This window comes from Sodiomyces alcalophilus, assembly GCF_042370955.1.
Source record: "Sodiomyces alcalophilus JCM 7366 unplaced genomic scaffold ACRALscaffold_2, whole genome shotgun sequence".
NCBI lineage: Eukaryota > Fungi > Ascomycota > Sordariomycetes > Glomerellales > Plectosphaerellaceae > Sodiomyces > Sodiomyces alcalophilus.
The window spans coordinates 1,878,847-1,904,572 of NW_027263533.1; the positions used below are offsets into that span (position 1 = coordinate 1,878,847).

General features: G+C 56.1%; 9 protein-coding genes and 1 non-coding gene across 10 annotated transcripts; 6 read left to right on the top strand and 4 right to left on the bottom strand.

Annotated features, from left to right (window-relative positions):
* Nucleotides 1-8: 8 nt before the first annotated feature.
* Nucleotides 9-1,095, top strand: ACRALDRAFT_207057 (uncharacterized protein; the record flags this gene model as incomplete). Its single annotated transcript, XM_071022159.1, has 8 exons — nt 9-44; nt 82-103; nt 145-286; nt 359-511; nt 564-725; nt 760-927; nt 982-1,028; nt 1,058-1,095. 8 exons carry the CDS (start codon nt 9-11, stop codon nt 1,093-1,095), a joined length of 768 nt encoding a protein of 255 aa, XP_070876831.1.
* Nucleotides 1,096-1,167: 72 nt separating this feature from the next.
* ACRALDRAFT_2101228 (uncharacterized protein) lies at nt 1,168-3,123 on the bottom strand (the record flags this gene model as incomplete). The annotated part of the gene is made up of 3 exons (XM_071023050.1): nt 1,168-1,290; nt 1,424-2,468; nt 2,540-3,123. 3 exons carry the CDS (start codon nt 3,121-3,123, stop codon nt 1,168-1,170), a joined length of 1,752 nt encoding a protein of 583 aa, XP_070876832.1.
* A 315-nt stretch (nt 3,124-3,438) lies between these two features.
* Nucleotides 3,439-5,239, top strand: ACRALDRAFT_1061101 (uncharacterized protein). Its single transcript, XM_071016359.1, has 2 exons — nt 3,439-4,745; nt 4,845-5,239. The coding sequence occupies exons 1-2, from the start codon at nt 3,631-3,633 to the stop codon at nt 4,939-4,941; spliced, it is 1,212 nt and encodes a 403-aa protein (XP_070876833.1). The 5' UTR covers nt 3,439-3,630; the 3' UTR covers nt 4,942-5,239.
* A 1,398-nt stretch (nt 5,240-6,637) lies between these two features.
* Nucleotides 6,638-9,028, top strand: ACRALDRAFT_1061103 (uncharacterized protein). Its single transcript, XM_071016360.1, has 3 exons — nt 6,638-7,625; nt 7,708-8,086; nt 8,163-9,028. Exons 1-3 carry the CDS (start codon nt 7,211-7,213, stop codon nt 8,458-8,460), a joined length of 1,092 nt encoding a protein of 363 aa, XP_070876834.1. The 5' UTR covers nt 6,638-7,210; the 3' UTR covers nt 8,461-9,028.
* Nucleotides 8,557-12,843, bottom strand: ACRALDRAFT_207061 (uncharacterized protein; the record flags this gene model as incomplete). Its single annotated transcript, XM_071022160.1, has 34 exons — nt 8,557-8,592; nt 8,643-8,788; nt 8,823-8,907; nt 8,933-9,045; nt 9,121-9,144; nt 9,229-9,303; nt 9,335-9,384; nt 9,469-9,525; nt 9,549-9,573; nt 9,638-9,709; nt 9,762-9,843; nt 9,893-9,904; nt 9,938-9,977; nt 10,024-10,041; nt 10,106-10,200; nt 10,239-10,360; nt 10,401-10,458; nt 10,492-10,543; nt 10,586-10,709; nt 10,789-10,953; nt 10,998-11,026; nt 11,054-11,250; nt 11,282-11,367; nt 11,448-11,548; nt 11,585-11,607; nt 11,638-11,669; nt 11,793-11,808; nt 11,854-12,022; nt 12,066-12,195; nt 12,252-12,292; nt 12,414-12,447; nt 12,508-12,557; nt 12,662-12,697; nt 12,773-12,843. Coding segments are annotated over 34 exons (2,466 nt in total), but the record flags the coding sequence as incomplete, so codon positions are not given.
* ACRALDRAFT_t69 lies at nt 9,053-9,123 on the top strand. Its single transcript has one exon. It is a non-coding gene; the product is annotated as a tRNA-Gly (tRNA).
* A 738-nt stretch (nt 12,844-13,581) lies between the features above and the next one.
* Nucleotides 13,582-15,373, top strand: ACRALDRAFT_1054956 (uncharacterized protein; the record flags this gene model as incomplete). Its single annotated transcript, XM_071015838.1, has 3 exons — nt 13,582-13,684; nt 13,770-13,960; nt 14,033-15,373. 3 exons carry the CDS (start codon nt 13,582-13,584, stop codon nt 15,371-15,373), a joined length of 1,635 nt encoding a protein of 544 aa, XP_070876836.1.
* A 607-nt stretch (nt 15,374-15,980) lies between these two features.
* On the bottom strand, nt 15,981-21,633 carry ACRALDRAFT_1061105 (uncharacterized protein; the record flags this gene model as incomplete). The annotated part of the gene is made up of 2 exons (XM_071016361.1): nt 15,981-21,347; nt 21,421-21,633. Coding segments are annotated over 2 exons (4,734 nt in total), but the record flags the coding sequence as incomplete, so codon positions are not given.
* Nucleotides 21,461-22,994, top strand: ACRALDRAFT_207064 (uncharacterized protein; the record flags this gene model as incomplete). Its single annotated transcript, XM_071022161.1, has 13 exons — nt 21,461-21,490; nt 21,536-21,556; nt 21,591-21,687; nt 21,753-21,765; nt 21,874-21,907; nt 21,936-21,950; nt 22,026-22,079; nt 22,124-22,164; nt 22,196-22,331; nt 22,411-22,478; nt 22,535-22,559; nt 22,619-22,782; nt 22,835-22,994. 13 exons carry the CDS (start codon nt 21,461-21,463, stop codon nt 22,992-22,994), a joined length of 858 nt encoding a protein of 285 aa, XP_070876838.1.
* Nucleotides 22,995-23,395: 401 nt separating this feature from the next.
* On the bottom strand, nt 23,396-25,464 carry ACRALDRAFT_2025528 (uncharacterized protein; the record flags this gene model as incomplete). The annotated part of the gene is made up of 2 exons (XM_071020320.1): nt 23,396-24,351; nt 24,699-25,464. 2 exons carry the CDS (start codon nt 25,462-25,464, stop codon nt 23,396-23,398), a joined length of 1,722 nt encoding a protein of 573 aa, XP_070876839.1.
* Between the last annotated feature and the right edge of the window lie 262 nt (nt 25,465-25,726).

Consider the following 25,726-nt stretch of genomic DNA (forward strand, 5'->3'; position numbering starts at 1 on the left):
AAGCGTCAATGGTTTTCTTTCTTTTGTCTTCTCTTCGATTGGACGTCAGAGGTGACCTTTTCAGAGGTGACAAACGGGAAGATTGAAGAGGAATGCGAGCCTCGTGCTAACTTACTAGAAGTCCCGTCTTGCCCGTCGACCTAGGGGACAGACTCGACAATTTATTAGGCGACGAAGCCAGCAAATTCCGAGGTCGACCAAGATGGAAGATCTGGCATCTACCAGTCCTCATAGCCTGGTCGCCAATCCCTTCAAAGTCTCTCTCCAAGCACGGGTTGTCTAACAGGTGTTTCAGTTATATTCTTCACGATCCTTCATCCAGCTCTTCGTGTAAGCGCTGATTGGATATAATACCTAGCTTTCGTGGATGTTCCCGTGTTGGTGGAATGTGGCGCTTTGAATTGCCGCGCCAAGGTAAGAATTATACTGAAGGAACCAAAGGCACGAGTCTCGACCCTGCATCAAAACCATCACATCCCAAGAAGGCGCCTCGGCCTCAGATTATATTGACGTCTACGGATAGCTAAGAAAAGCAATGCTCGTCCGTGAGTCACGCTGACAAGCCCACCACTAACCACCTTGATGCTAGCCATACCAGTTGTGTGTAAATTCCCCGGTCAGCCCGCCCCCAAATCGTCCTGTGCTCCTGTCCCCGAGTCCTCGTGGAAGGGGGACGATAACAACAGAGAGAATTTGGGTAGCAGTGCGAGTATGCCGAGCCTCCAGTCAACCCCTTAACCGATAGCTGTCCGCCCCCAGAAATTCCGCTTCCCGACAACCACCTCGTTTCCTCCTCCTAGTCTGCTGCATCGCCATCGTGCCCTACCTCGGTTATGCGGCATCTTGCTCCGTTTCGGTCGTGATACAACACCTCACCGGAACGACGGCTGGAATAGGTCAGCAGACCGCCGACCTCACAAGCCGCGAGTGGTCAGCACTTGCAGGAGGCAGGCCTAGACTGGGGACATGAGAGACAGCTAGCAGACTTGGGATGGGTGTACGGTTGCGGAATTCGAATCATCTTTCCCGTTGCGTCCTGTCGTGGCACGCACCAAAGCACACGCCGCGGGAGATCAGAGACATGTGGCCTTATAAGCAGGGGCGCAAATATGCAAGGCAGGTTCTGTCATATTTCGCTGCGGACTCGGACGCGACGAAAAGTTATATCTACATTCGGAACACACCAAACTTAGTATCACCCGCCTTGACCTCGTTTCGCCCCGACATGGCCGCCCTTAATCCCAGACCTAGATACGTCCGTGTGTGCTGCGGAGGGATGATGCCGTCGTCCTTGTTTTGAGTCAGTAACCGAGTGAAAAAGAAAAAAAAAGAAAAAAAAAGAAAGGACAGGGATATAAAAAGAAAGACAGGGAAATAAAAAGAAAGGACAGGGAAATGTAAGAAAGGAGGACAAGAAACTCACCCATAACCTCGCCGAAGAATACGTAGCCTCGCTCTCGCGTTCTATCCTATCCCTCAACTCCGGGTCGGCCTTCTGTCCCACCGTCTCCATGACGGCGGCCAGCTGCTCACTGCCCATGACGCCGACGCGGGCGTTGGGCCACATCCACAAGAACCGGGGGCTGTAGGACCGTCCGCACATGCCATAGTTTCCGGCGCCGTAACTCCCGCCCACCACGACGGTGAACTTGGGCACGTCGGCGCAGGCGACGGCGGTGACCAGCTTGGCGCCGTGCTTGGCGATGCCGCCCCTCTCGGCATCGGAGCCGACCATGAAGCCGGAGATGTTCTGGAGGAACACGAGCGGCACGCCGCGCTGGGTGCAGAGCTCGACAAAGTGGGCGCCCTTTTGCGCGCTCTCGGAGAAGAGGATGCCGTCGTTGGCCACGATGCCCACGGGGTAGCCGTGGATGCGCGCGAAGCCGGTGACGAGGGTGGGGCCGTAGTCGCGCTTGAACTCGGCCAGCTCCGACCCGTCGACCACGCGGGCGATGACTTCGCGGATCGGGAGCGGCTTGCGGAGGTTCGTGCTCGCGATGCCCAGGAGCTCGGACGCCGGGTACAGCGGGTCGGCGTACGTGTCGCGCGGCGGCACCGTGGCGGCCGACCGCGCCGGCCAGTTGAGGTTGCTGATGCTGCGGCGCGCGAGGGCGATGGCGTGGGCGTCGTCGACGGCGAGGTAGTCGGTGACGCCCGACACGGACGAGTGGAGCTTGCCCCCGCCTAGCTCTTCGGCCGAGATGACTTCGCCCGTGGCGGCCTTGACGAGCGGCGGGCCCGCGAGGAAGATGTGGCCCTGGTTCTCCACGATGATGCTCTCGTCGCTCATGGCCGGCACGTAGGCGCCCCCGGCTGTGCAGGGACCCATGACGAGCGAGATTTGCGGGATGCCCTTGGCGCTCATGCGGGCTTGGTTATAGAAGATGCGGCCGAAATGGTCACGGTCGGGGAACACGTCGGCTTGGTGGGGGAGGTTGGCGCCGCCACTATCGACCATGTAGATGCACCTAAAGCAGAGGGGTAACATGCCCTAGTTAGAGAATGATGACAATACAGCGGTAGGCCGAGGAGTGCTTACGGCAAATTGTTCTCTTGAGCGACGGCCTGGGCTCTCAGATGCTTCTTCACAGTGATGGGATAATACGTGCCCCCCTTGACGGTGCTGTCGTTGGCCACGATAACGCAGGTGACGCCTTCGACGACTCCGACGCCGGTGATGATGCCGCCGGCCGGGACATCTGCCTCTGGGTACAACTCGTAGCCTGCCAAGGGCGACAGTTCCACGAACGTAGTCCCCGGGTCGATGAGAGCATTGACGCGGTCGCGAGGAAGCATTTTCTTACGCGCCAGGTGCTTCTCCCTGGCCTTTGGTGGTCCGCCCAGCTGAACCCGGTTGGTTAGGTCCTGGAGGCGTGCTACGACCTCGCCCATGTTCTTCTCGTTTTCCTTAAACTCGTCCGAGGTCGGGTCTACATTGCTCTGGAGGACGGAGATGGCGCTCGATTGCTGCGGCGAAGTAAAGCTCGCGACGCCTCGGGCATGGCTTCTTGATGGGTGGTGAGGGTGACGACGGCAGGGTAAGCGGGGGACGGCGCGCGAAGAGGATCGCGTCAATTGACGAGAGAGGGAGAGGAGGTCTCTCGTTGACCTCGAGGCGGACATTGTGAACCAAGGGAGAGTAGGAAGAAATATTGTTGTCTGTTCAATGGAGTCGACTTAGAGGAATCTGTTCGACGGCCATCTGTTTTCAAGTGGTTGCGAGGAGAAGTTGAAGAAGGTCAGCAGCATCATTCTAGTCCGCGCTTGGCCTCGGGTTAAGCGGTCCAAGGAGAAGAAGAGCGGGATGACGCAGTTGGTTGGCCTCGCAGCCTTGGTTGACATTGGGCCGTTGATAGCCGATAAAAGCCGAGCACGCGTTTCCCTCGGTGGACTTGACCTGGAACGTCAGACGAGGGGAATCTCCAATTGAACATTGATAACATCATCTCCTTCACTACGAAGCACGTACCTACCCTTGTATCCCCAAGGCGCAGATAATAACCCCGCCATCCTCTCTTCTCCGTTACTTTTTTTTTTCGCCAAACAAAATCTATCCCCAGCATGTCAAGCGTTAGGTTATTCAGATCGCTGGCGCGGCCTACCGCCCTCCGGCAATGCCGACATGCCGTCATGACGCCCCAACTCCGAAACCATTCCCAGAAACACCCACAAGGCTTTGAACCGCCGTCAGAGGCCGACCTGGGCGAACTAAGGGAGCGGGTGCAAGAATTCACGCGGCGGGAAATAACAGAGGAAGTAGCGGCGCACACGGACAAGAGCAACTCGTTTCCCAACGACATGTGGGCCAAGATGGGCGAGGCCGGGTTCCTGGGCATCACGGCAGACGAGGACGTGGGAGGGCTGGGAATGGGATACCAGGCACACTGCGTGGTCATGGAGGAGCTGTCGCGGGCATCCGGGTCCATCGGGCTCAGCTACGCGGCGCACTCGCAGCTCTGCGTCAACCAGATCCAGCTCAACGGGACTCCCGAGCAGAAGAAGAAGTACCTCCCGGGCCTGACCGCGGGGACCAGCGTCGGGGCGCTGGCCATGTCCGAGTCCGGGGCGGGGAGCGACGTGGTCAGCATGCGGACGACGGCCACCAAGGTCGACGGCGGCTACGTGCTCAACGGGTCCAAGATGTGGATCACCAACGGGCCGGACGCGGACCTGATCGTGGTGTACGCCAAGACGGCGCCGGACAAGGGGTCCAAGGGCATCACGGCGTTCCTGGTCGAGACGACGGCGGAAGGCTTCAGCTGCCAGCGCAAGCTGGACAAGATGGGCATGCGGGGGAGCAACACGGGGGAACTCAGCTTTGACGGGGTGTTCGTTCCCGAGGGCAACGTGCTGGGCCGCGTCGACGGCGGGGTGCGCGTGCTGATGGAAGGGCTCGACCTGGAGCGGCTGGTGCTCAGCGCGGGGCCCCTGGGGATCATGCAGGCGGCGCTGGACGTGGCGCTGCCGTTCACGCACCAGCGCAAGCAGTTTGGGTCGCCCATTGCGCACAACCAGCTGGTCCAGGGCCGGCTGGCCGACATGTACACCAAGCTGCAGGCGTCGCGGTCCTACACGTACGCCACGGCCAGGAGGGTGGACGAGGAGGGCGTGGTCCGCACGCAGGACTGCGCTGGCGCCATCCTGTATGCGGCGGAGAGGGCCACCGAGTGCGCGCTCGACTGTATCCAGCTGCTGGGCGGCATGGGCTACGTGGAGGAGATGCCGGCGTCGAGGTTGTTGAGAGAGTGAGTCCCCATCCCATCGTCATCCCCATCACCCAGACAAACAGGCCAAGCTGTTCCTACCTATGATTACGTTGCTCACCATCACGTCCCTACTGCTAGTGCGAAGCTGTATGAGATTGGTGCGGGCACATCGGAAATCCGCCGCATGGTGATTGGAAGGGCTTTTAATAAAGAGTACGCCTACATGTCGAAATAGTTGGTTGACAAACAGCAAGGGTGAGGGCTTGGGATTTGTGGCTGTGCGTCGCATGAACTGCCTCTAGATATTTCAGCCACATTTAGCCACAAATCAACGGACGCATAAAGTGACGAATAGATGGACGATACTACAACGGGCGAAGGATGCGATGGATGTGTCGATGTAGGGAATAAGATGCCAAGTGTCCAGAATAAAATTCACCAGAAATTGTGGTTTACCCATTGGCCGACGGTGGCAGGGACAGGCACGGCGAAGAAGCGGAGTTGTCAGACAGCCGGGGGGGAAAGGGAAAGGGAAAAAAAGAAAAAGAAAAAAAAAAGAAAGGAAAAGAAACTCGCGATGGGAAAACATGGTGGCGGGAAGAGAGACGCATGGGATGCCAAACTACAGGGGCCACGAGATCGTCAGATGACCATTGTGGACCAACACAAACCACCTAGCGAAGCTTGGGAGCCAGGATTCACGATCTCGATGTTTATGTTATGTGTACGTTATAGTCGTCAACTCCCCCTGTCCAAGTCGGGCTGTTCCACTTCCATTTCTTTCCATCACACCGCTCTGTTTGTCACGATCCTCCATTTCTTTCTCCTTTTTTCCACCCACGCTCAGCTGTGTCACATACCCGTCGGTCTCGTTTCACGGGTGGCCATCCCACGCCTTCGATGCAGGCGATTACAACGATGTAGTGGTCTGGAAGGGACGAGAAAACACTTGGACGTTGTGGTGTATGTAGTATTAGGTGGTCGATTGTCGTTTTTTTTTTTTTTTTTTTTTTCTCTTTTTCTAAAATAAGATTAAATAAAATAAAAGTGTATTATCCCCGCTTTAAAAAAGGAACGAACTGTTCCGAAAAACATCGTGATCTGCCTCTTCCTTATTTCAGTCAGAGACCTACTGTGAGATGACTCGAAACTAGTCGGTGAGCGGAGAGAAAGAAAAACCAAACTGATCATCTGAGTCGTCGCATCCCGGGGGTCTCGTTCGTTTCCCCTCCTCACATGATAAGAAGGAAATGGAATCACAGACATCGCCCTCTCCGTGGACACCGGACTCCTCGACTCGAGGCTAGGCTATGCATTAGTGTACGTTGTAAGCCTCTTGACCGGTGGACTCGGGCCCACGGGGGGGAACGGAGGGTTCCTCCCGCACATCTAGAACCCCATCTCCCCTCGTCAAATTGGCCATGGTTGACAGACACGAACCCGAGAGACTGGGGGTGCAATGGGAGTGGTGACGAAGACAATGGGATCGACAGATACGGTACAGCCATTACTAAAAAGAGGGGGGTCAAGGGGGGTCAAAGGGGGGGGTAGGGGGGTTACCAAGTTCCAATACGTTGGATGCACGCGTCAAGACGTACCTGTGGGTCACCCCGCGCCAACTCTTACCGAATCCCGAGTGCGGCCACAGTGCAGTGTGCCGTAAACGGACCAAACCCCCACAACGGGCGCCAGGGGCCTTCTTCCCAATTGGCATGCATTACGAATACAATACCTGTACCTCACAGCAGCTACCCTGGAGCTTTACGAGGTACTTACTCGTACTCGTCTTTCAGTCTCGACCGATTCTTCCTCCACCCACCCTCTTCTCGTCTCTCCCTGGTGAATCGACATGGCCTAGGCCGTCGCTCTCGATGTGGTTTCGATTACCTATAGCAAACACCTAGTCTAAGGATGGAAAGGAGAGAAGGAGAAATGCAGTACAGTCACGATGGGAGTAGCTCTAGGCGCTCTCACCTCACTCCCCCCTCGACAATAAAGCCCCCGTCTCTCCTCCTGAAAACATCGTGAAGTGGTTCCAACCCATTGTACTCTCTCCATACCTTGACCAACCCGCCCCAGTTCCTCTTCCCTTCCCTCCGGAACCAGTCAAGTCGCAAAAGCTTACGTCTGTCCCGCCGACGTTCGGTCTTTTCTTCATCGTTCCTGAGAAAGAGAAAGTCCACGATACATATACCCTTATACCTCGCGTATCCCCGTGCTTAGCAACCCCCTTTCTATATATTTTTTTATTCTTTCTTTTCGAACCATCTTCCTCCCCACGATACTCTACTCTCCTCCAGCCGAATTCCCCTCGAGAAGCCTTGCAAAATACCGCCGAGCCCCCTGGATTGCGATTTTATATTTAGCTCGTCTTTGCAGCGCATATACACGCCGAGGAATAGAGAAAACCAGCTGGCCTTCTCATTTTCGCTTCCGCACGCCGACCGGAACACTTCAGTTGGTCGGTGACGTGCGCACCTACTCTACTCTCATCACCACTCGCCATGTTCCGCCCCCTCGGCAACCGCGTCGCTGCGCGCGCATTACGATCCAAAGTACCTCCTTCCTCCGCCGTCAGGCCCGTCCTGTCCGCTGCCCAAACACACCACGCCAACCGGGACTATGGCTCTCCGCAGTGCCAGATCCGCGGCCTCCGTGGCGGCGTTCCTCGCCTCGATAAACCCGGCTCTTACTCGCGGACCGATCCCGACGTCACTGTCGAGTACCCCGAAGACCACGAGCTTCCAAGCAGCAAGCCGGTCCGTGGTCATGGCGGCGGCTTTGCCAAACCTACCCTCGCATCGTTCTCCTTGGAAGACACCGTCACCGTTGTGACTGGCGGTGCCCGCGGCCTCGGCTTGGTGATGGGACAGGGCATCGCTTATTCTGGGGGTGATCTGGCGATTGCCGACATGAACTGTAGGTTTACGTTCTATATGACCAGCAGGAGGAACGCGGAAAATAAGGGAGAACATCGACTAACCAACAAACTCCAAAACAGTGGAAGAGGCCGAGCTCCAGGCAAAAAACCTCATTGAAGCCTTCCGCAAGGAGAACCCGGAAGCCGATAAGCTCCCCCGGGTAACGGCGCACCACGCCGACGTCTCGGACCCGGAATCCATCGACACCTGTATCGCCGGTATCCTCGCCAAGCATGGTCGCATCGACAACCTCGTCACCTCGGCCGGTTTCACCGAGAACTTTGACGCCGTCAACTATCCCATCGACCGCATGCGCAAGCTCTGGGCCGTCAATGTCGACGGAACCTACCTCTTCGCCGTTGGCGTCGCCAAGCACCTCATGGAACGCAAGGCCCCGGGTAGCATGGTCTTTATCGGCTCCATGTCTGGCGCCATTGTCAACGTTCCCCAGCCCCAGGCGTACGTTTTCTCCCTCTCTCGCTCTCTCCCCTGCACATTGCGAGGGCACCAAAGACTAACAAAACGTCCTGTACAGACCCTACAACGCAGCAAAGGCCGGCGTCCGCCATCTCGCCGCCTCCCTCGCCGTCGAGTGGGCCCACTGCGGCATCCGCGTGAACTGCATCTCCCCCGGGTACATGCTCACGGCCCTGACCCAGAAGATCCTCGACGACAACCCGGACCTCAAGAAGAAGTGGACCTCGCTCATTCCTCAGGGCAAGATGGGCCAGCCAAAGGATCTCATGGGTCCCGTCACATTCCTGCTTTCGGACGCGTCCCAGTACGTTACGGGAGCCGACTTGCGCGTCGACGGTGGTTACACCGTTACCTAAGCAGCGTCGGGAGAATTCCTACCGCATTCGTCTGGGTTTTCTGGGCATGGGAAGCTAAAAGAGAAATTCGGGAGTTGCTTGGTGTTTTGGGGTTTTCTATTCTCTGGCAGGCGACTTTTTTTTCATGCACCTCTCACGTTGCCACACGCGACGGGGTAGATTAATGACTAGTAATAATCCACGGTCGGGACACGACGCGGCTCATACCTGTCGTTGGTTCCTAGACCATCACGAATACCCATGTCCCGTTCTTGTTCCTTTGTCTTTTGTGTATAGACGAATGGTCCGTGTGGACAGCGAGTTTCCCATGTTTCTGGGAAGAACCGTCCTAGACGCAGTCAAGAATGCCTGACTCTGTGTACCAGCGTAGCTCTCTTCAAAGCCTTGACGGAATTGTCCGAGTTGGGACTGGTTAAGTTGGAGGCGCCGGATCGACAAATTCGAGATCTCACCACGGGACATGATCAGAAACATGTATGGAATGCAGGACGAGACGGTACCCAGAGATGACCGAGGAGGATGTGACGACTCCGGTCTCGAAGAACAATTTCAAGTATCGGGTTTCCACAGGCAGTATCAACAACCCTCAGAAGCGTGAATGGTTTAGTGGTAAAATTCTCCGTTGCCATCGGGGAGCCCTGGGTTCGATTCCCAGTTCACGCAGGGTTTCTTTCATTTTTGTCCCTCATCGCTCGTGTGCTCCCTACTCAGAGACGTTTTTTTTTTTTTTTTTTTTTTTTTTTTTTTTGGCCTTCTTTCATCATTCACGGTATGTATGTATATACATATATGTATTTGTAATGTGCGACTTTCGCTTGCTCGCGTCTTGCCCTCCGGCTCTGGCTGACAGTGACGTGGCGCAGCACTCAGCCACATGTCGACGGCACCGTTTCACGGCGTGGCAGAGCATTGAGACGCGTCGCGCTGGGAGACAAAGACACGCGTTATCATCTTGATGCAACCGACAATTTTCCCCCAATAATAATCATGATATATGTAATAACTGACCAGACAATCTCCTCAGGATCCCAGGGACTTGGATATTCCGACGTGACTTGTTGGGACCTGAAGCAGTGGCCAACTCACACGTGGCCATTTTGGCGGGAGCATCGTCTGGGAAGTCCCAGGACAGGGAAGTGAGCCATGCACACATCGCTTACAACGTACTAATTAACACCTGCTCTTCCGATCATGGAAGGAATCTTGGCCACGGAGCGAGTTTGAGCCATCTCGAGACTGTCCAAGTCGTCTCATCTCGCATAATGCTCAGAGCTGGCCGGCGTCGTGTGCCAGGCTGCCACGAGACGTAGAAAGCACAAAAGCAATCACAGATTCCCTGTCGAGCTGGAGCCGAAGGATGGCCCTGGCTAGCATGGGCTGTACCTATCACAACGTTGCCGGTTTTCCCTTGGCAAATACAACGTATAAACACCATGACCTTTTGCTTAGATGATCAAGGGGCTGCAATACGTTGTACTTGGCAAAGCAGGTAATCCCAGGAGTCGCGAATCAAGGCTCTGATCGAAGTGCATGTACTTATAAAGAGCAAGCAGCCATATCAACGGACGACGAAGAGAATGACTGCATTTTGGCATTCACATTTGTCTGCGTACGAGAAAACCTTTAATCACCTATACTACGCGACGGTGTCGTACGCATGTCAGTCGGGCTGGCACAAAAGTAACAATTGACACGTGCAACCGAGTGCCGTGGTTTCGTGTTCCCGGGAACCAGGTTGCTCTGGACCCTGGATCCGTGGCGACTGTGCCTCATGTTACCCCGGAGTTGGGCTTGGAGGCCTGGAACAGGGATTCTCGGGGCAAATTGGGCCGCAAGTCGTGATTCGTGATTTGTGATTCGACGTGCCTGACCCGACACGACCGGTGAAGAGATATGGTAACTTGCGACCGAGATTGACGTCGTATAATATATTGTGCGACTCTCGGTGAGGCTGGGAGAAGTGTCCATTTCCTTCATTAGTGGCTCGGTATCAGATGTCTACGTGAGCTGGCTGCTGACTGGAGCTCGGACAAGGCGGGCGAATGCCGCCTTTCGTCCGACGAGACGTGGCCGGATGACTATGCTTCGGCCCGAATTGGAAGTTTACGGAGCCCCAAAAGGTCACGAGGACCGACGGATAGTTTGGTACTCTTGTGCTTCGTACACGCGTGAGACCTTGGGTAGGCGGAAAGTCGCGGGGTCCAGGATGATTTTGTGTAATGAAACGAGATCAAGGTGAGACAAAGCTGCTGGTGGTGTCTGTCTTGAATGTTCCGTCGATCTGGGCAGGCTCGGAAGCAGCCTGATTAGTGTGCAAGTATGGTTTACGTTGTGCTGATAGGCCCCGGTTGATTCGCTTGCAGAAGGCGTCGCGCTTGTTAGTAAGGAATTCGGTGAGGATACGGTAGTGTATAACCAGATAGAGTACAGTCCATACGAATACGAAAACAAAGGCAGCGGTCGTGGGCCAATGAATCGAGTTCAATGGCGGCGCTTTAAACCAAGGGATACCCGTGACCTTATTCTCCTGATCACACGACTGGTGGGCCAGTTTAGGCCCCGCATACTAAGAGATCAGCTGCTGGCGGGAGACGGCGCTTGAGGCCCGATAGACGTGTGCGTACGAGAAGGACAACTGAAGCTGAGGAATGAGCCACCCGGGTCAATTGAGGATTGAAAAAAGAAAGCAGAGGATACATTGCCCGCAGTGCCGACATTGTAATGGAATTCGTCCAAAAGGCAGGAAAACAAGCGGAGAAGATTGATTGCAACAGTCGAATTGTCGGTGACCTGTACGTTGTACTTCGTACAGGAGTGTCACGGCAGGATTCCGTTTGGTTGGGAGTGAGTGGGGTGCAATATCTTTAGGGGAGGGGATGGCAAGCTGGCGAGATACAACGCGGCCCGCTTGCTCTCTGTATTTTCAGTATATGTATACTAAGTATATATACTTCGTGGGCAATATTCGTAGATGCGGATTCATCGACAGAGGACAACGAGTGCAACTCGCATCGCATTATGAATATCGTTGCGGCTCTTGGGAAGGGTACATCGTACTTCGTATGTACCTACATGTAAGAATTGGGACCTTTCGAGGGACGCAGCCAGATTTGTTCTAGAACACTGGCTCTGCGGTTTCGTGGGGGGCTATCCCTGTCCCATCTGCAGGAAAGCCACAGGGGTATCGGACCCCAGCCCCTTTCTGCTCCCTCACAAATCGCAGTTTTTTTAATCTATTCCTTATTCCCCTGTGACCTAGACGAGCTCAATCTAGACCCCTAAAAGCAATAATAAAGAAGAAAGAAATAATAGGCAATATGTATGCTGGCCACGTGCGGCTGGAAGGGTCTAGGTCAAGAGCGGCTATTACGTAGTATTAAGTTGCTCACTCACTCCCCTCACTGGCTCCTCAACCACTTCGTATCTTGAAGGGGAGGAGAAGCTTTCGAGGAGGTCGAGATATGTTGTAGCGAGATGGAGAAGGTGAAAAATCGGACACGCATGCCCTTTGGTAGGTATATGTAAGTTTCCCACCCTTACCGCCTTCATTGTGCCCTTGGAACTTGATTACCGCAAGGCACGCACCCCGTCCTCGTATGTACAACGTAGTTAGGCATCGATGGCTATGTGCCGAGCGACCTATTACTAAAAATGGTCGGCAGTCCTTGTGTTTCCGTGATGCCTGTCTGGTGTGGTTACATATCATCGGTGTTCCTTTTGGCGAGGCACCTGTGCCTGTGTGTCTGTGTGTGACCCCTTACGGTTATTATAGCAAATCATAGGGGGGACACATACGTTGTACGCGCAATGGTAGCCCGCCCTGTTCTGGTACCTGGCCTGACATCACGATGCTTGATGGGCACCCATATACGACGTACCTTTACCGATTCTCCTTTTCCCGTCGCCGTACTTAGTACGCGTAGGTCCCTGTCTGCCTACTGATTTCGCCACACGGAGTGGAAGGCGCAATACTCACTGTCTGCGCTTCTGTGGTGCATTGGTTTCCCAAGCTCGCGAGGAGGCGAGATAATAGGCAAGGGAGTTGACTCATTACATTGCCACTATCATAAGTACCTTTCCCGACCAGCCACCCCCTTCTTGTGTCCCACGGAAGCCAATGTACCGGTAGGTAGGTACTTTGTACTAATTTCGGGGGCCATGATTAGCGGGTGAGGGGGCATGAGAAGTTACTGTACACTACAGGTACGGTACATCATAATGTAATACTGAGTAAATACTTCACGGACATGCGCCCCCCGTGTTTTCTTTCTTTTCCTGGCTTATCGCTTCTTCCCATTGACTTGCAACCAACCCAACTCCGTAATAATATTCCTTTTCGCTCTTCATCTGGCCTTGTGACCTGCCACTGTCCGACGCCAAAAACTGAGGGGCCAATCCTTGACGGCCATATATCTAGAGGGGGCTGACACAGCCATCCTAATAATAACGATACCCTTAGCTTACCAAGACACCCTCACCTGGACACGAGCCCGACTGGTCTGTCACTGACGTATGCTCTGGACATCAAACCCGTGTTTGAATCTCGAACTTCCCGACGGTCTTTCAACTACATACACTACCCAACCAACTCACCGTCCGACTTTCGATTCGACTTAATCCTATTGAACCCCATTTCAACTCTTGCCATCGGATCTTTCGAGAGCTCTTTATTCATCCCTTTCCGGGCCCCCTCTTTCTCACCAGATTCCCTAGCCTCGACAAGTTCTCGTCTTCTCCAGTGGCCGTCCTCTCACCTCGGTTTACCATGGTTTGGTTTCCCGGCTCGCGCTTTCGACCATAGTTCCCGGATTCTTTGATCGCAAATCTTGTCGTTTTCTCCGTGTCTTCGAGGCAGCCTCGTCATCTCCGTCCTCCGCCAACTACAAACGATCGCAGCTCCGTCTTGTCGGACCACAATGGGCCCCCCAAATTTGCGCCGGTAGACCTTGACATAAACCCCTCTCCAGCTCACCTCTCCCGCTTGTCCGCCTCTTTTGGTTGGGCCATAATCGGGCAGCTTCCCCATCAGCAAGCATTATTTACTTTGGTGGAGCGAGCCGCATTGATTTCGGCCTCGTGCCACCCCGTCCAAGGTCCCAGCCGCTGAACTTTGCCAGCACCATGGATTTGCCAAAGGGTATCGTCGAGGACGACAAGCGCATTTATCGCGAGGTGGCCAACCTCACTCACCTCCCACCCGAGGTCATTAAGACTTTCTGGAGAGGTACGTCCTAAGATCCGCCTCGCGGCTTTCTTCGCATGTCTCCGGACCACGACTCGTCGCTGACTTTTTCCGACCTACGAAAAAGTATACACCATAACGAACAGGCAACTGTACGATCCGACCGCGCGCCGGTTGGAGAACTTCTGGTGGCACGTCTGGGGCAGCGATAGGCGCCATCTCAAAGCCGAAGTGATTGCAGCCCTCTGGCAGCACATCTCTTATGGGCCGTCTTTTGTACCCCTCAAGGGTTCACCAAACCGTTATGAGCCGCCCGTCGTATGTTTTTTTTTCCCCACCTTGTCCCTTTTATCTATTCATGTTCTCATCGCAAACTAACACTCGAAACAGGACGCCTCCAGTAATCGACATGAGCTTGACGAACGCCTGGACAGACTGCTGCCACATATTCCCGAGCCCCCCAGCAAGCCGCCGAAACAGCCCACCTTAAGGGAGCTTTCTGCTTCCTCGTCACGGCCGCCACCTCCTCACCCGATCCTCAAGAAACCGAGGTTGAACTCGAAATCGGGCCCTCGTCCCACCGCTCGCTTCGTGTCACCGCCCGAGTCGGAAGGAGAAGAAACCGAGACGATAGCAAGTGGAAAACAAGAAAAGAAGGAAGAGGACGAGGGAGATGGAGAAGACGAGGAAAAACACGAGGCAGAGGGAGAGAATGACTGGGAGGATAAACCGACGGTGAAGCGAAATTCGTCGGGACGCGCCGAGGCCAGCGGCGCAGAAGGGGCCATGCGATCGTCGTCTACCGCCACCGCCACGCCGAATCTACCCGACAGATCAATAAAGAAGAAGACGGGCCCCACGAAGAAGTTTGTCGTCTCGACCTCGGCAGTAAAACGAAGACCCCAACCCTCTCGGAGACAAAGCTCACATTCCTCGGCTGGAAGTTCTGACCACACCACCAAAGGCGGGTCATCAGCTGGATCACGGTTTTCTGGGAGCCAACAAGAGAGTTTGACTTCAAACCCGGAGATAGCATCAGCCCGCACAACCCCGGACTCGTACGCTACCAACGGCACGCCGCCATTGAGTGCGAAAGCTCTCGGTAAACGGCCCGATGTGAGGCCTCGTGTTACGTCGCCGTTGTTGAGAGGCCAAACCGTCAATCGACCGCAGAAACAGGAGCTGCTACCTCCTCCGCTCGATGTTCGACCACGACGGGTAGACATCCAGCTGCCGACGCCGTCTTCCGACCCCCCGCGGGAAAGCCCGAGGCAAGTTAACGGATCCGACGATCAAGCGAAAGCGAGTAACGAACATGGCATCACGGAGCGGACACCACAGCACATGGAAGCTCCGAAAATGGAGAGGGCGTCGTCCCATACGGAGCATTCACAGACACGGAAAACTAGCTTCGGGCGCACGTCTTCGTATGGTCTACTGTCGAACGCCACGGCAGCGACGTCCAACGTGGCGGCTGTAGGGCAGGTTGCCAAGCTCACGGACGAACCTGATGCCCGTTTCCAAGAAGCCCTCGGCGCCATGGACGGGGAGGACACACAGGGACCGCCGCACATGACCAGAAACCCGTCAACAACGTCGCTGCTTAGGCCGACGATGCCAAGCCCCACCCCTTCGGTCCCCATGGCACGGTCCAGGAGCCATCTCGCATTGCTCCTTGCGCGCGAGAAGGAGCGTCTGGGGGACAAGGGACGACGACCGGGGCTTAATTGATCTGATCAAGATTGGCCGAGGTCCTCAGCTGCCTTGATTACCAAGCGTACGTGGGCAGGTGACTGTATATCATAACGGGATTTGCATTGCTGAAAGAGAACATGGAGAGGTACATAGATTCCGATGTACCTATCGCCAACATTGTGGGACACAAAGCATAGGGAAACGGAGTTTTGAGGGCGCTGGATCTCGTTTGGGACGGGTGAACAAGAAGATGGGCCAGGAGAAAAGCGTATTGTTGAGGGTGGACTCTGTGTAGAGTCGAGGGTGACTGTAATAGCCGTTCATCTAGCTGCCTCCTGGTAAGACGATGTATTAGGCAGGCTCTTTTTTTAATATAAAAAAAGAAAGAAAGAAAAAGAACCATGGCCCGCGAACCTCTCCGTCACACGATGACCGAGGTATAAACAAGTGGCAAACCGAAAAGAGGCTCTAGACAGGACATCACGAGCAAGTCGGAAGATGAAAGACGGCGGCTCGAGGGATCTGCAGGGCATATGCAGTACAGTTCACGCAGCCTCTCCGTCTACAGGCGTAACTTCGTCCATTGGATTGCAAGGGTCCCTCGGCGTGGGGGGAAGAGGGTGGGAAGAGGGGGGGAAGAGGGGGGGAAGAGGAGAGGGGGACCAGGGTAGTGTGACTAGGATGGGAGAAGTGTTTAGAAAGGCAGGAGGGAAGAGCTCGGCGATGAGCCATTGCATGTGATATCCCGCGTACTAAGTATAACGTAACCCTCGTGACGGATAAACGTGGTACAGTGGGTTGTATACGTTGTATCTCGCGGTATAAGTATGTACAGTACCTTCCTCATCTTGTAGCCCATGTACCTAAGTTCGTGATGGTCAGTGCGAAGTACCGCACAACACCCTGCCATGCGATTGTTCAAGAAACTATGTCCTGGTATAAAGTCTTATTTACAATTCAAACGAATGTTCAACGGACCTCCATATATCCAAGGCTGTGAAAGAAATAGAAAATAAATCGTGGTTTCGTTGGGCGTTGAAAACACTCCCTAGACACGCCTTGCTGGGCATTTTGAACACCTTTGAACCCCCCAAGTTTGTCCCCTGACCCCCATTTCAACCCTACCCCTTCCAAATTAATGGTCCGTAGTAGAGAACGCAAAGAAAAATATCAAGCTGCCGGTCCACGCTGGCAGTAGAGTACCGTGGCAACGGCTTCCGGTATATACGGGTTCTTCCCCCTTCAAATATCTTGTCGAGTGACAAATGGTTAGGAAACTGCAACAGGATGGACGACAAACGGCTCGCGACGCCTAGTCGTTCAAGCCGAACATCTTCCTCAGTTTCCCAAACTTCTTCCTCCTCACCGATCCGTCCGCCTGCGACTGCTCGTCCAAGTCCGGCGTCCCCGTGTCCTGCTCCCGCGGCGACTGGGCGCCATGATGGTGGTGTCCCATCCCCAAGCCCAGCAGCCCGTGGCTCGCGCTGCGCCGCTTGGAGAAGATGGACCGCGGCGACTCCTTCGCGGGTGCACCAGCATCGGTTGCTGAAGCAGAAGGGGGAAGACGGGTAGCCGGCACCGCCGCCCCAGCCGTCGCAGGGCGCTTCTTCTCTTCCTCGACGTCGTCCAGGAGCGGCCAGTTGGCCGCGCGGTTCTTCTGCAGCCGCAACGACCCGCCGTGGCCGTTGCGCAGGCTCGAGATCTCTTCCGCGCTGCGCTCGAGCTTGGTATCCTGGCGCGCCGCGCTTTCCCGTAGTTCTGGCCGAGACACCTTGCCGGACAAGCCGTCTCTCCTCCGCCGCAGGACCGAGAAGAAGCCGCCACCCCGGTGCCTGGTCCCTTGCGCGCCTGCCGGGGGGGAAGCCGGGACCACGCCCACCGCAAGCTCGCCTCGTCCGGACCGCTTGTGTCTGAGCGCATGTCGATCCGTCTGCGACCGGAAAGTCCTGCCGCTGGCGGTCCTCCGAGGGACCACCGTGTCTTCGTCATCGTCACTGCTGTGAAGGTCCTCGTCCGCGGTCCCCTTGCCATTCACGCCCTGGGAAATCGGCGTCCTCCTACCCTCTTGCGCCACTCGGGACGTCGAGGCCCGCTGACGCAGGCTCTTGGGCATGGTTCCCGAGGCCCGCGCGGGCACTTCTTCCTCGTCGCTCGAGTCGTCGTCGAACCGGCTGCGAAAAGCCGTAGACGGGCCCACCACGTCCTCTCCGTCGCTGGAATCGTCGTCGAACCTGCTCTTCTTCCGCTTCTCGGCCGCTTTCTTGCCTGACCGTCGACCAAACGTGGGAACGCGCATGCGATGCGCACTGTCTTCGCTCGTGTCGCTACGCAAAGTCGAACGCATGCTCATGCGATGCCCACCACCGCTAATTGGCGGTGGTGGCGACGCCGGCGGAGAGACGGAGCGGAGACTGAAGCGCGAGCCCCTCTGTGTGTCGCCTGCCCCATCGGGAGACGCCATCCGCATGGATCGGCGGAATCCAACACTCTGCCGCTGGGGCCGGGCACGTTTGAAGCTGCTCTCGCTCGAATCCGAACCCCGACGTTGCAGGGAAGGTCGCACGGCGGCAGTGCCCGTTCCGGCGGCTATGGCCGCGCTGGATGCTGGGGACCCGAGGGAAACTTGCCTTTTGTGCTTGATGGATGTGTCGCGAGACACCGGAGCCTGCGGGAGACTCGTGGGCCGCTGTGATTTCACTGTTGCCGACTTCTTCACCTCGGCGTCGCTTCTCATCGACGACCTGAGCCCACCGGCCCGGCCACCCATGGCCTCAGTTTGTGACTTGGCAGCCCGTAGCGTCTTGCGCATGTGCGGTGGCGGCTCGTCGGGACTATCCGGGACTTGAGTTCCGGGAGCAATCTGGTACACCCGCTGAGGGTCAAGCGCATCCTGTTTGCGTTCGGTGTGCTGCTGTTGCTGTACTCCAGACGCAGGCCTCTGCTCTCTTTCCTTTTCTGTCCTCATCCGATCCACTGCGTTCTGGTCCGCTTGCGATGCCGCCGCTTCTCTCAGTGCCTCCTGTTCGAGCTGCCTGCGCTTTTCGCTCGACAAGCTTCTCCAGTACGCCTTGGCCTTTTCCCAATCCTCATCTGCCGTCGGGCGCTTCGACTGCTCAGGGGCTGGAGACGACGGCTCGGGGGACTTGGACAGACGCCCGGATTCGGAGGCCTTTTCATCTTTAGGCACCTCTTTGTTTGACGGGCTTTGTACCGCGGGCGCATCTACGAAAAGCTGCCGGGACACTTTGTCCGAGGAGACGGGTGTGGTCACGATAGCATCCAGTGACATGAACCCCCCTTCGTCGATATCCGACAAATCCTCGTAGGCGTCGCTATATATGGCGCTGTCTGAGGAGTCGGAGTCGGAGTTGGAGTCGGACCCATCCTCTTCTGTGGTAGCCGGGAATGAGATGTGAGGTCTCGGATGGACGCCGTTCGGTGCCTTGGTCGCGGCGTTCGCGTTGGTGCTCGAGGTTTTCGGCGCATCGTCTACGGGGAAGGCGCCAGGGAGCTCGAAATAGGCCGGTTTCCGCTGTTGGGTCTCGTCTCCGTTTGGAGTGTCTACTACTCTAGGACTGGGTTCGGTAATCGCAATAGAGGGAATATTACTCCGGTGGGACTTGTGCCGGTCCTCGTGCCCACCATTTGCCACGGATGGAGGGGCCGGTTCTGTCGGCGCATCCGCATCCTTTTTATCCTTCTCCGGCAAAGACGTCGGGACAGATTCGTGCGGCACTTCCTGGATGGGTTCCAAGGCAGGCTCTTGGGCCGCGTGCAGGTCGAAGCCGGGCTCGGATTCGTCGAGGGACTCGCTGTCGAATTCGTCTTCGCCGTCCGTAGAGCTGGCGGAGTAGTACCCGCTCCCCTCGAGGGACGTGACGACGGGCGGCAGCGGCTCTTGGAACTTGGACATGTTGGTTTCCCCTGTCTGCATCTGTCCCTGATGCAAGACTGAGCCGATATTATGGTCGCTGGATTGACCCATAGTTTGGTCTACCTCGTCATTCTCGTCATCGGAAGGAGGATGAAGGGTCGCGGTCAGCCCGGAGCCCGGCGACGAGAGCGCATGGGGTCGCACGAGGGGGCGCTCCTCCTCCGTCTCCCGTGGCTTCTTCTCCCGTACGCTTCCAAACGACGGCAGGGCTGGTCGGGGCTTCATGATCTCGTCATCGTCGAGCCAGGGCCCACTCGCATCCCTCGGCCTGGTCTTGCTGCCGATCGTATCGTACCAGGACCGTCTGTTCGGCGGTAGCGGACTGCGGGGCACGGGAGAATCGGCTCGTGTCTCGGAGTCCCTTTCGCCCATGGGCTTGGTGTTCTCGTCATCAAAGCTGACCCGAACGCTCTTCTTACGCGACAGTGACTGATCGTCAAATCTGTTTGCCGGGTCCGCGCTCATCTCGGAGCCTTCGTCTGACGGAGATGCGCCTCGGGAGGGGCTAGTTGAATTCTTCATGGCCGATTTCCGTGGTGACATGGATCGCGGAGGAGGTTCGTGTCTCACCACGAGGTGGTCGTTTGTCAACGAGAAACGAGCGCTCCGAACGGGACTGATGGATGCAGGTCTCGCGCCGCGACGATCGACTGACGCTACTCGGGCCAACGGGGAAGAGGCGGCTTTGACCGGGACGGCATCCACTGCTTCGGAAGCAGAAATGGTGCCGGTAGGTGCAGACTGTGAAGGCCCTCTTACTTGCCCTTCGCCTATCTCTTTCTCTTCCAGATGGCCCCTTGATGTAGTCGGCTCCCTGCCCGAGACAGGGCCAGAGACACCATTCCGCTCCGTGGGGTGGGTTAGTGACTCGGGCTCTAGTTTACGGCTCGTAGAATTCAGTCGCGATGGTGTCGTCGGGGTGGGTGATGGCATTGATGGCACACGATTGGCGTGTGTGTCTTGCGGCCGTATTTCTCCGTTCATACCATGTTCCCCAGGAGGGACCTTCGGTGCTGACACAGACACATGGCCGTTCGCGGTCGTTAGAGCGTGTGGCCGAGACGGACTTTGCGCCTCGGCGGAGAGCGAGGTTGCTGGTTGTTTCGATGGTGCTGTCGGGTTTTCAACGAGAGTCCCTGACGTCCTGGCCACGGTCCCTCTCGAAAAATGCGATCCGCTGCGTGGCAGGCTCGAGTGGCTCTTATTTCTTTTGACGGGTTTTTCCGATGCGGCTCGAACGGACATCTCCCTCGCCAGCAAGTCCGGCCTGGGCACCATCCTCCTGGAATTCGGATCGTACACCAGAGCCTGATCCGGGATGGCCGAGGACGAGGACTGGCGCGAAGCGACCGAGTCGGCTCGACGGGGGGAAACAGATGGCTGGCTTCGTGTTACTGACGGCGTTCTCTCGGCGACGGGCGACGCAGGTGGTGTCCCGACCTGCGAACCCCGCGGGTATGAGAAGTTGATAAGAGAGCTTGGGCTTACAGCTCCGGAGCGGACATCCGCTGTCGGTTGCTGTTGTTGGGTTTGTAGGGCCGGTAAGGCTGTCCGTCTCACGTTGGTCAGATCGCCCTCGGTGGCAGCGCCAAACCACGAACCCCCTCCCATTTCGTCATTCTCCCTCTCGCTGGCAACGCGGAATGGCTGGGTATGCAAGTTCGTAGACTGTCTTTTACGGCGACCGCCGGCGGCGGCGTGGGGATCGGTACGCATGTCGTCGGGGATGGCTGGAACGGGCGGCGCGTCGGGGTCGGCGGGAGTGGCGGGCGTAGGGGCCCTGTGCGGCGAAGGCGAAGGCGAGCGAAAAGTGCGGCCGGACATGGAGCTCTGACTGGGAGATCGGTGTAAATCGGCGGGCCTGGTATCGGGGTGGCTGTTGTAGGACGACACGGAGACGCTCCTCCTCCTCATCCTCCTGGTCTGGACGTCGGCAACATTGGTAGGTGTGGTCGGTCTGGCACGCAGGGCGGCGGCAGCAGCGGCGGAAGAAAGCGACGAGATGGAATCGCGCCGTCCGAAGGCGGCGGCAGCAGCCGTCGTGGCATTCGAGTTGGCGGTGGCAGCAGTCAACGGCTGTGCGATAGGAACATTAGCACCACGGGGATTTGTCCATAAGGCGAAAACCAGCATGTCAACCATGGCGTACCTGGGCCGGCTGCCGCTTCTTCCTCCTTATGCTCCCCAACATGACGATTTTCCGTTCCTGGAAGCCTTGTGTCTCGAGTCTTGAGCCGTTAACCGTGTGTGCCACGCCCTGCTAGATCGCGTCGCGGGCTGTTAAAGTGGCTCTTTTGCACTTGGAAAACGTGATTAAAGGCGACCAAGGGAATCGAGACCCAGCATGACGATGACGATGACGATGACGATCCGGTGGTGCTTCCGTGGGGAGGTGAAGGTGGCGACAAGATTATTCGTACATCAAGAAGATTATGGGAATAGAAAAGAACATGACATGTGTTGGTATTGACGACTTTTGAGCCGAGGAAATGCGGTACGAGCGACTTTTGATAGAGGACAAGAAAAATAAAAGATAATAATAACAATAAGAATAAAAAGGGCGGGCGGATTTGGGACGTGAAGGACGAAAACGAAAAGTGAGGGATGAGATTCAGGTTCCCATTGGGAATTGGGAAGTGGGAAATGTCAAGTGGCCGCGTTCAGCAACAGCAGCCAGAGGTACTCTGTATGGGGGTTAGTTTTGGAGGTACTGTGGTACTTGCTGCGTCGTGAATGGTGGGTGTGGCGCATGAGTCGCAGATACAGCTGCCCGACCATTTCAGCCCCACTATCCCGCATCCCCCTCTTGTGATTCGCTACACAGTAGGGGACCACAGCTCTCCACGGCTCAGGAAATTAAGATTCAGCTCGGCCGTGAGTACTTCAGTCTGATGTACATGTACATGTACTTATACCTTATCAAGGCGAGCCTTCAAGGAATTGGGATCATATTCTCTTCTGCGTCCTCTCCTTCTTGCGTCCAAGGCCGGCACCCATTCCGAGTCCGACATGTTCAACCAAGTCCTATTTAGCGCGGAGGAAGAGGTTGGCAACGGTGATGTGTGCCTTCTCGTCATACCCTAGCGAGTAGTGGCGGTCTTCTACTCGTCCCCTACAGTAGCGCTGCAATGGCCCCCAGGATAACGCTGGAACGTCGGTGTCACTACGTCATCACCGCCGAAGCAACGGCACCAACTACGCCTCCACGTGTGAACATGTGGTTTAAAAGAAAAGAAAAAACGCCGCACTGACGCAGTACGAAGTAAGGGCTGCAAAGCTAGGCCCATAGTACGAAAAAGTCTACCGGAAGAGAAGTACTCCGTAGTGACACTAAAGAGTATGTGTAGGCAGAGTGGATTGTCGTTTTTGAGCACATGTTGTGCCAGCAACTAGTTGCTGCTAACCAGAAAAGCCTCGTCAAAGGCGAGGGATTATGGCCTGCCACTCGTTCCCGTGTAATGTCCAGAGCATGGCCTCCCATGGCCTCCCATGTCCTGTATCCAACATATTCGTAATCCAACAAGTAGTTATATAGCCATGCCAATGCTGTTCTCCTCCCACAGTACCATGTCAATAATGCGTCTGGGAGAGCTCCACGCCGTATTGACCAGTGGACAGGACAAGAGGTTCCCAGCTTGGCCAACCGAATCCTCGCCGCCGACGATCGGCAACCCGCTGGTCGTATGCAGCAAGTCTGCCTGTCAACTCTCCCTTGCCAAGTAAGCAAAAGAGCTTCGCCGTTAGAGTCCCGACCTCACGAGTCTTGTTTGCTGAATGACGGTTGTATCGTGGCTGTATGGTGACTCGCTTGTCGGTGTAGATGGACACGGGCTGAATTCCCGCCAAGGGCGACAGACGAGAAGAATAGGAATATTCCCCGTGTCAATGTTTTTTTGTTTCATGTTGTCTCCTAGCAAAGGTTCGCTGGAGACGGATAGGAAGATTATTAGAGAGGGATGGAGTCCCGGAAGCGAAGTCGCACACCAGGACCAAAACAGCAAAGATGGAGAAAAAGGAAAGAGAGACGAAAACGAAGAATAGCGAACGATGGGCGACTCCTGACAGTGACCCGACCCTCACGACCGAAGCAAACGCCCGGCCCGTGGTCTAGGGTAGCCGAAGGGCTAAGCAGCGACGCCGCCCGTGGCCGATTTCCGCCGGAGTGGATCGCCCGAGGGAGGGTACTGGTGGTGTTTTAAGTCGGGTCCCGTTCGATCTCGATCGCTCGCGAAATGGCCCCGTCCCTTGAGGTCGTGTTGTTCGGCTCCGAAATCGTCCGGGCCCGCGTCGTCAGAGAGGAGCATGGGCGGGTCTTCCAACGAGTAACTGTCGAAATCGTCCTCCGCAGCGTGCGGGTATTCCTCGTCCGTCGTGTTGGACTGCCCCGCGCTGCCGTGGTCCATGGCGTGCGAGTGGCCGTTGGAGTGCGCGCTCTGGGTCGACTTGGCCGGCGATTTGGGAGCTTTCCTAGCCTTCCTGCCCTTGGCCTTGGCCTTCTCCAGCAATCGCTTCCTCTCTTGCTCCTGTCGTCGGACCTTCTGGTCCTTGAGCTCGTACTGTCGAATGAGCGCGTAGGGAGGGACCCCGAAAATTCTTTCGTACTCGCAAAATTCACAAATCCAGATATCCTCCAGCTGTGGCGGATTGTGCGTGTACTTATCCAACGCCTCCTGGCGCCGTCGCGCCGCCGCCATCCTGAGCTCCTTCTCCCCGCGACATCGATTTTTCTTCTTCTTCCCCGATGGCCTGTCGCGGCCGTGGCCCGGAAGCATTCTGTTGCTTTCGCCATAGACTCCGTCCGAGTCGACTCCCGTCTGCGTTGCCATCGATGCGTGCTTACTTTTGCCAGCCCCCGAATACCCGGAATGCGATAGCGATGCGTGCGCACCTGGATCCGTACCGGGCCACTGCGTACCGGGCACTTGGGAGTCGCAGGTAAAGGTAAACTGGGCCGATGTCGGCCTTGACTTGGCCAAGTTGGACGTAGGTTGATGCAGCAAACTGATGTTTTCCTGACCAGCACTGGCCGACAGCTTCTCAGCCTTGGCAATAGCACTAGATATAATCCCTGAACTCTCGTCTGGGAGAACAATATTGTGTTAGCAAAGAACTACCATGTGCTTTAAGGAAGCGTGATGCAGGAGGGTCTCAAGCTATGACTGTTGATGAAAGCAATCTGTGTAAAGAGAAGTAAACATATCAAAGAAAAAAAGCAAAAGAAAAAAAGAATTGCCACGGCGATGAAAAGTTAGTTATAACAGAAGAACCGTGGGACAAGCCCCGTTGCTGTCTGCACTGATCCGCCTGCGCTTGAAAGATGTCCAGAGGGAAGCCCACGACTCGTGGTCGTCACAGAAACAGGAACTGCCATCACAGCATGCAACAAGAACAAGGACAAAAGACAACAAGCGACTGGTGATGACTTACTTGGGCTACCCGGCCACTGGGGAGGCCGGGCCTTTACTCCCCGCCCGACCCAGCTATTGGCAGCGTCAGACAGAGCTCTCAAGGGGCTACGGCCGTTCCTTGACCGGCCGAACCTTCCTCTTCCGGGGCCAGAGATTCCCTGGCTGTTCGAAACGAAGGTTCCTGTTCCGTAGTAGGAAGGCGAAGCCATGCCGGCCAGGTCAGCATCGTTCGAGGGAGGAGTGCTCCCCGATACGCCAATAGAGTTCACGTCTCCCAGGGAGTGGCTGCCGTTCAGGGACGAGTCACCCGCCGTAGGTATCTTGCGCTTCTTCTTGTTATTCGTGTTCTCGAACGAGTCGTATCCATCCACCGACGACGCTGTAGAAGGGGGCGGCTGCGGCGTGTGGCTCTTGGATTGACCGGGTTTGGAACCTTGGGCTGCGGCGGCGGCTCGATTCAGAATCTCGGGATGTGATCGGCGCACGACCTTGCTGTTGGAAAACCGCTTCGTCTCATCCTCGTCACTTTCTCCGACCTCGGCGTTGCCCCCGGGACCATCCTCGTATCCAGAATCTCGGACCACTGTATAGTTCTTCCCCAGACTCGGCGAAGGCTCCTCGCGAATGACGCCGGGATATAGGAATAACGGGCTCGAGTTCTGGTTGGAAGGTGGGTACTCGATCGAATCCGCAACCTCGGGGGAGAGCCGTTCTCGGAGCCTTCGCTTGGGTAACGGTCGGATGGGACGATGTTGGAAGAGAGAGGACAGGGCCTCTGGCGACATATTTCTATCGTGTTCAGGACCTAGTGTTTGGTATAATATATATCAGCGGCTGAGTTTACGGCATGTTACTGAGCAGACCAAGAGGGACGACATCATCCCATGGTCTCAGCTATTGCCCTACTTTGAAAGTGTAGGGTGCTCGTTGTGCTGTGAGGATGGAAGCGGCAGAGAAATGCAAGCGACTGCTCAGAGGGAGAGGCCGGCAGGAGAGGTTCGTACCCATCATCATCATACAAAGTGATTCGGTATCCCCAAGTCTATC

Excerpts from the sequence above, each read along its gene's own strand:
- ACRALDRAFT_1061101 (XM_071016359.1), top strand. The coding sequence starts at position 3,631 with ATGACGCCCCAACTCCGAAACCATTCCCAGAAACACCCACAAGGCTTT. Across the intron at positions 4,746-4,844 it reads GCGTCGAGGTTGTTGAGAGA|TGCGAAGCTGTATGAGATTG; the intron begins GTGAGTCCCCAT and ends CCCTACTGCTAG.
- ACRALDRAFT_1061103 (XM_071016360.1), top strand. The coding sequence starts at position 7,211 with ATGTTCCGCCCCCTCGGCAACCGCGTCGCTGCGCGCGCATTACGATCC. Across the intron at positions 7,626-7,707 it reads GGCGATTGCCGACATGAACT|TGGAAGAGGCCGAGCTCCAG; the intron begins GTAGGTTTACGT and ends ACTCCAAAACAG. Across the intron at positions 8,087-8,162 it reads AACGTTCCCCAGCCCCAGGC|ACCCTACAACGCAGCAAAGG; the intron begins GTACGTTTTCTC and ends CGTCCTGTACAG.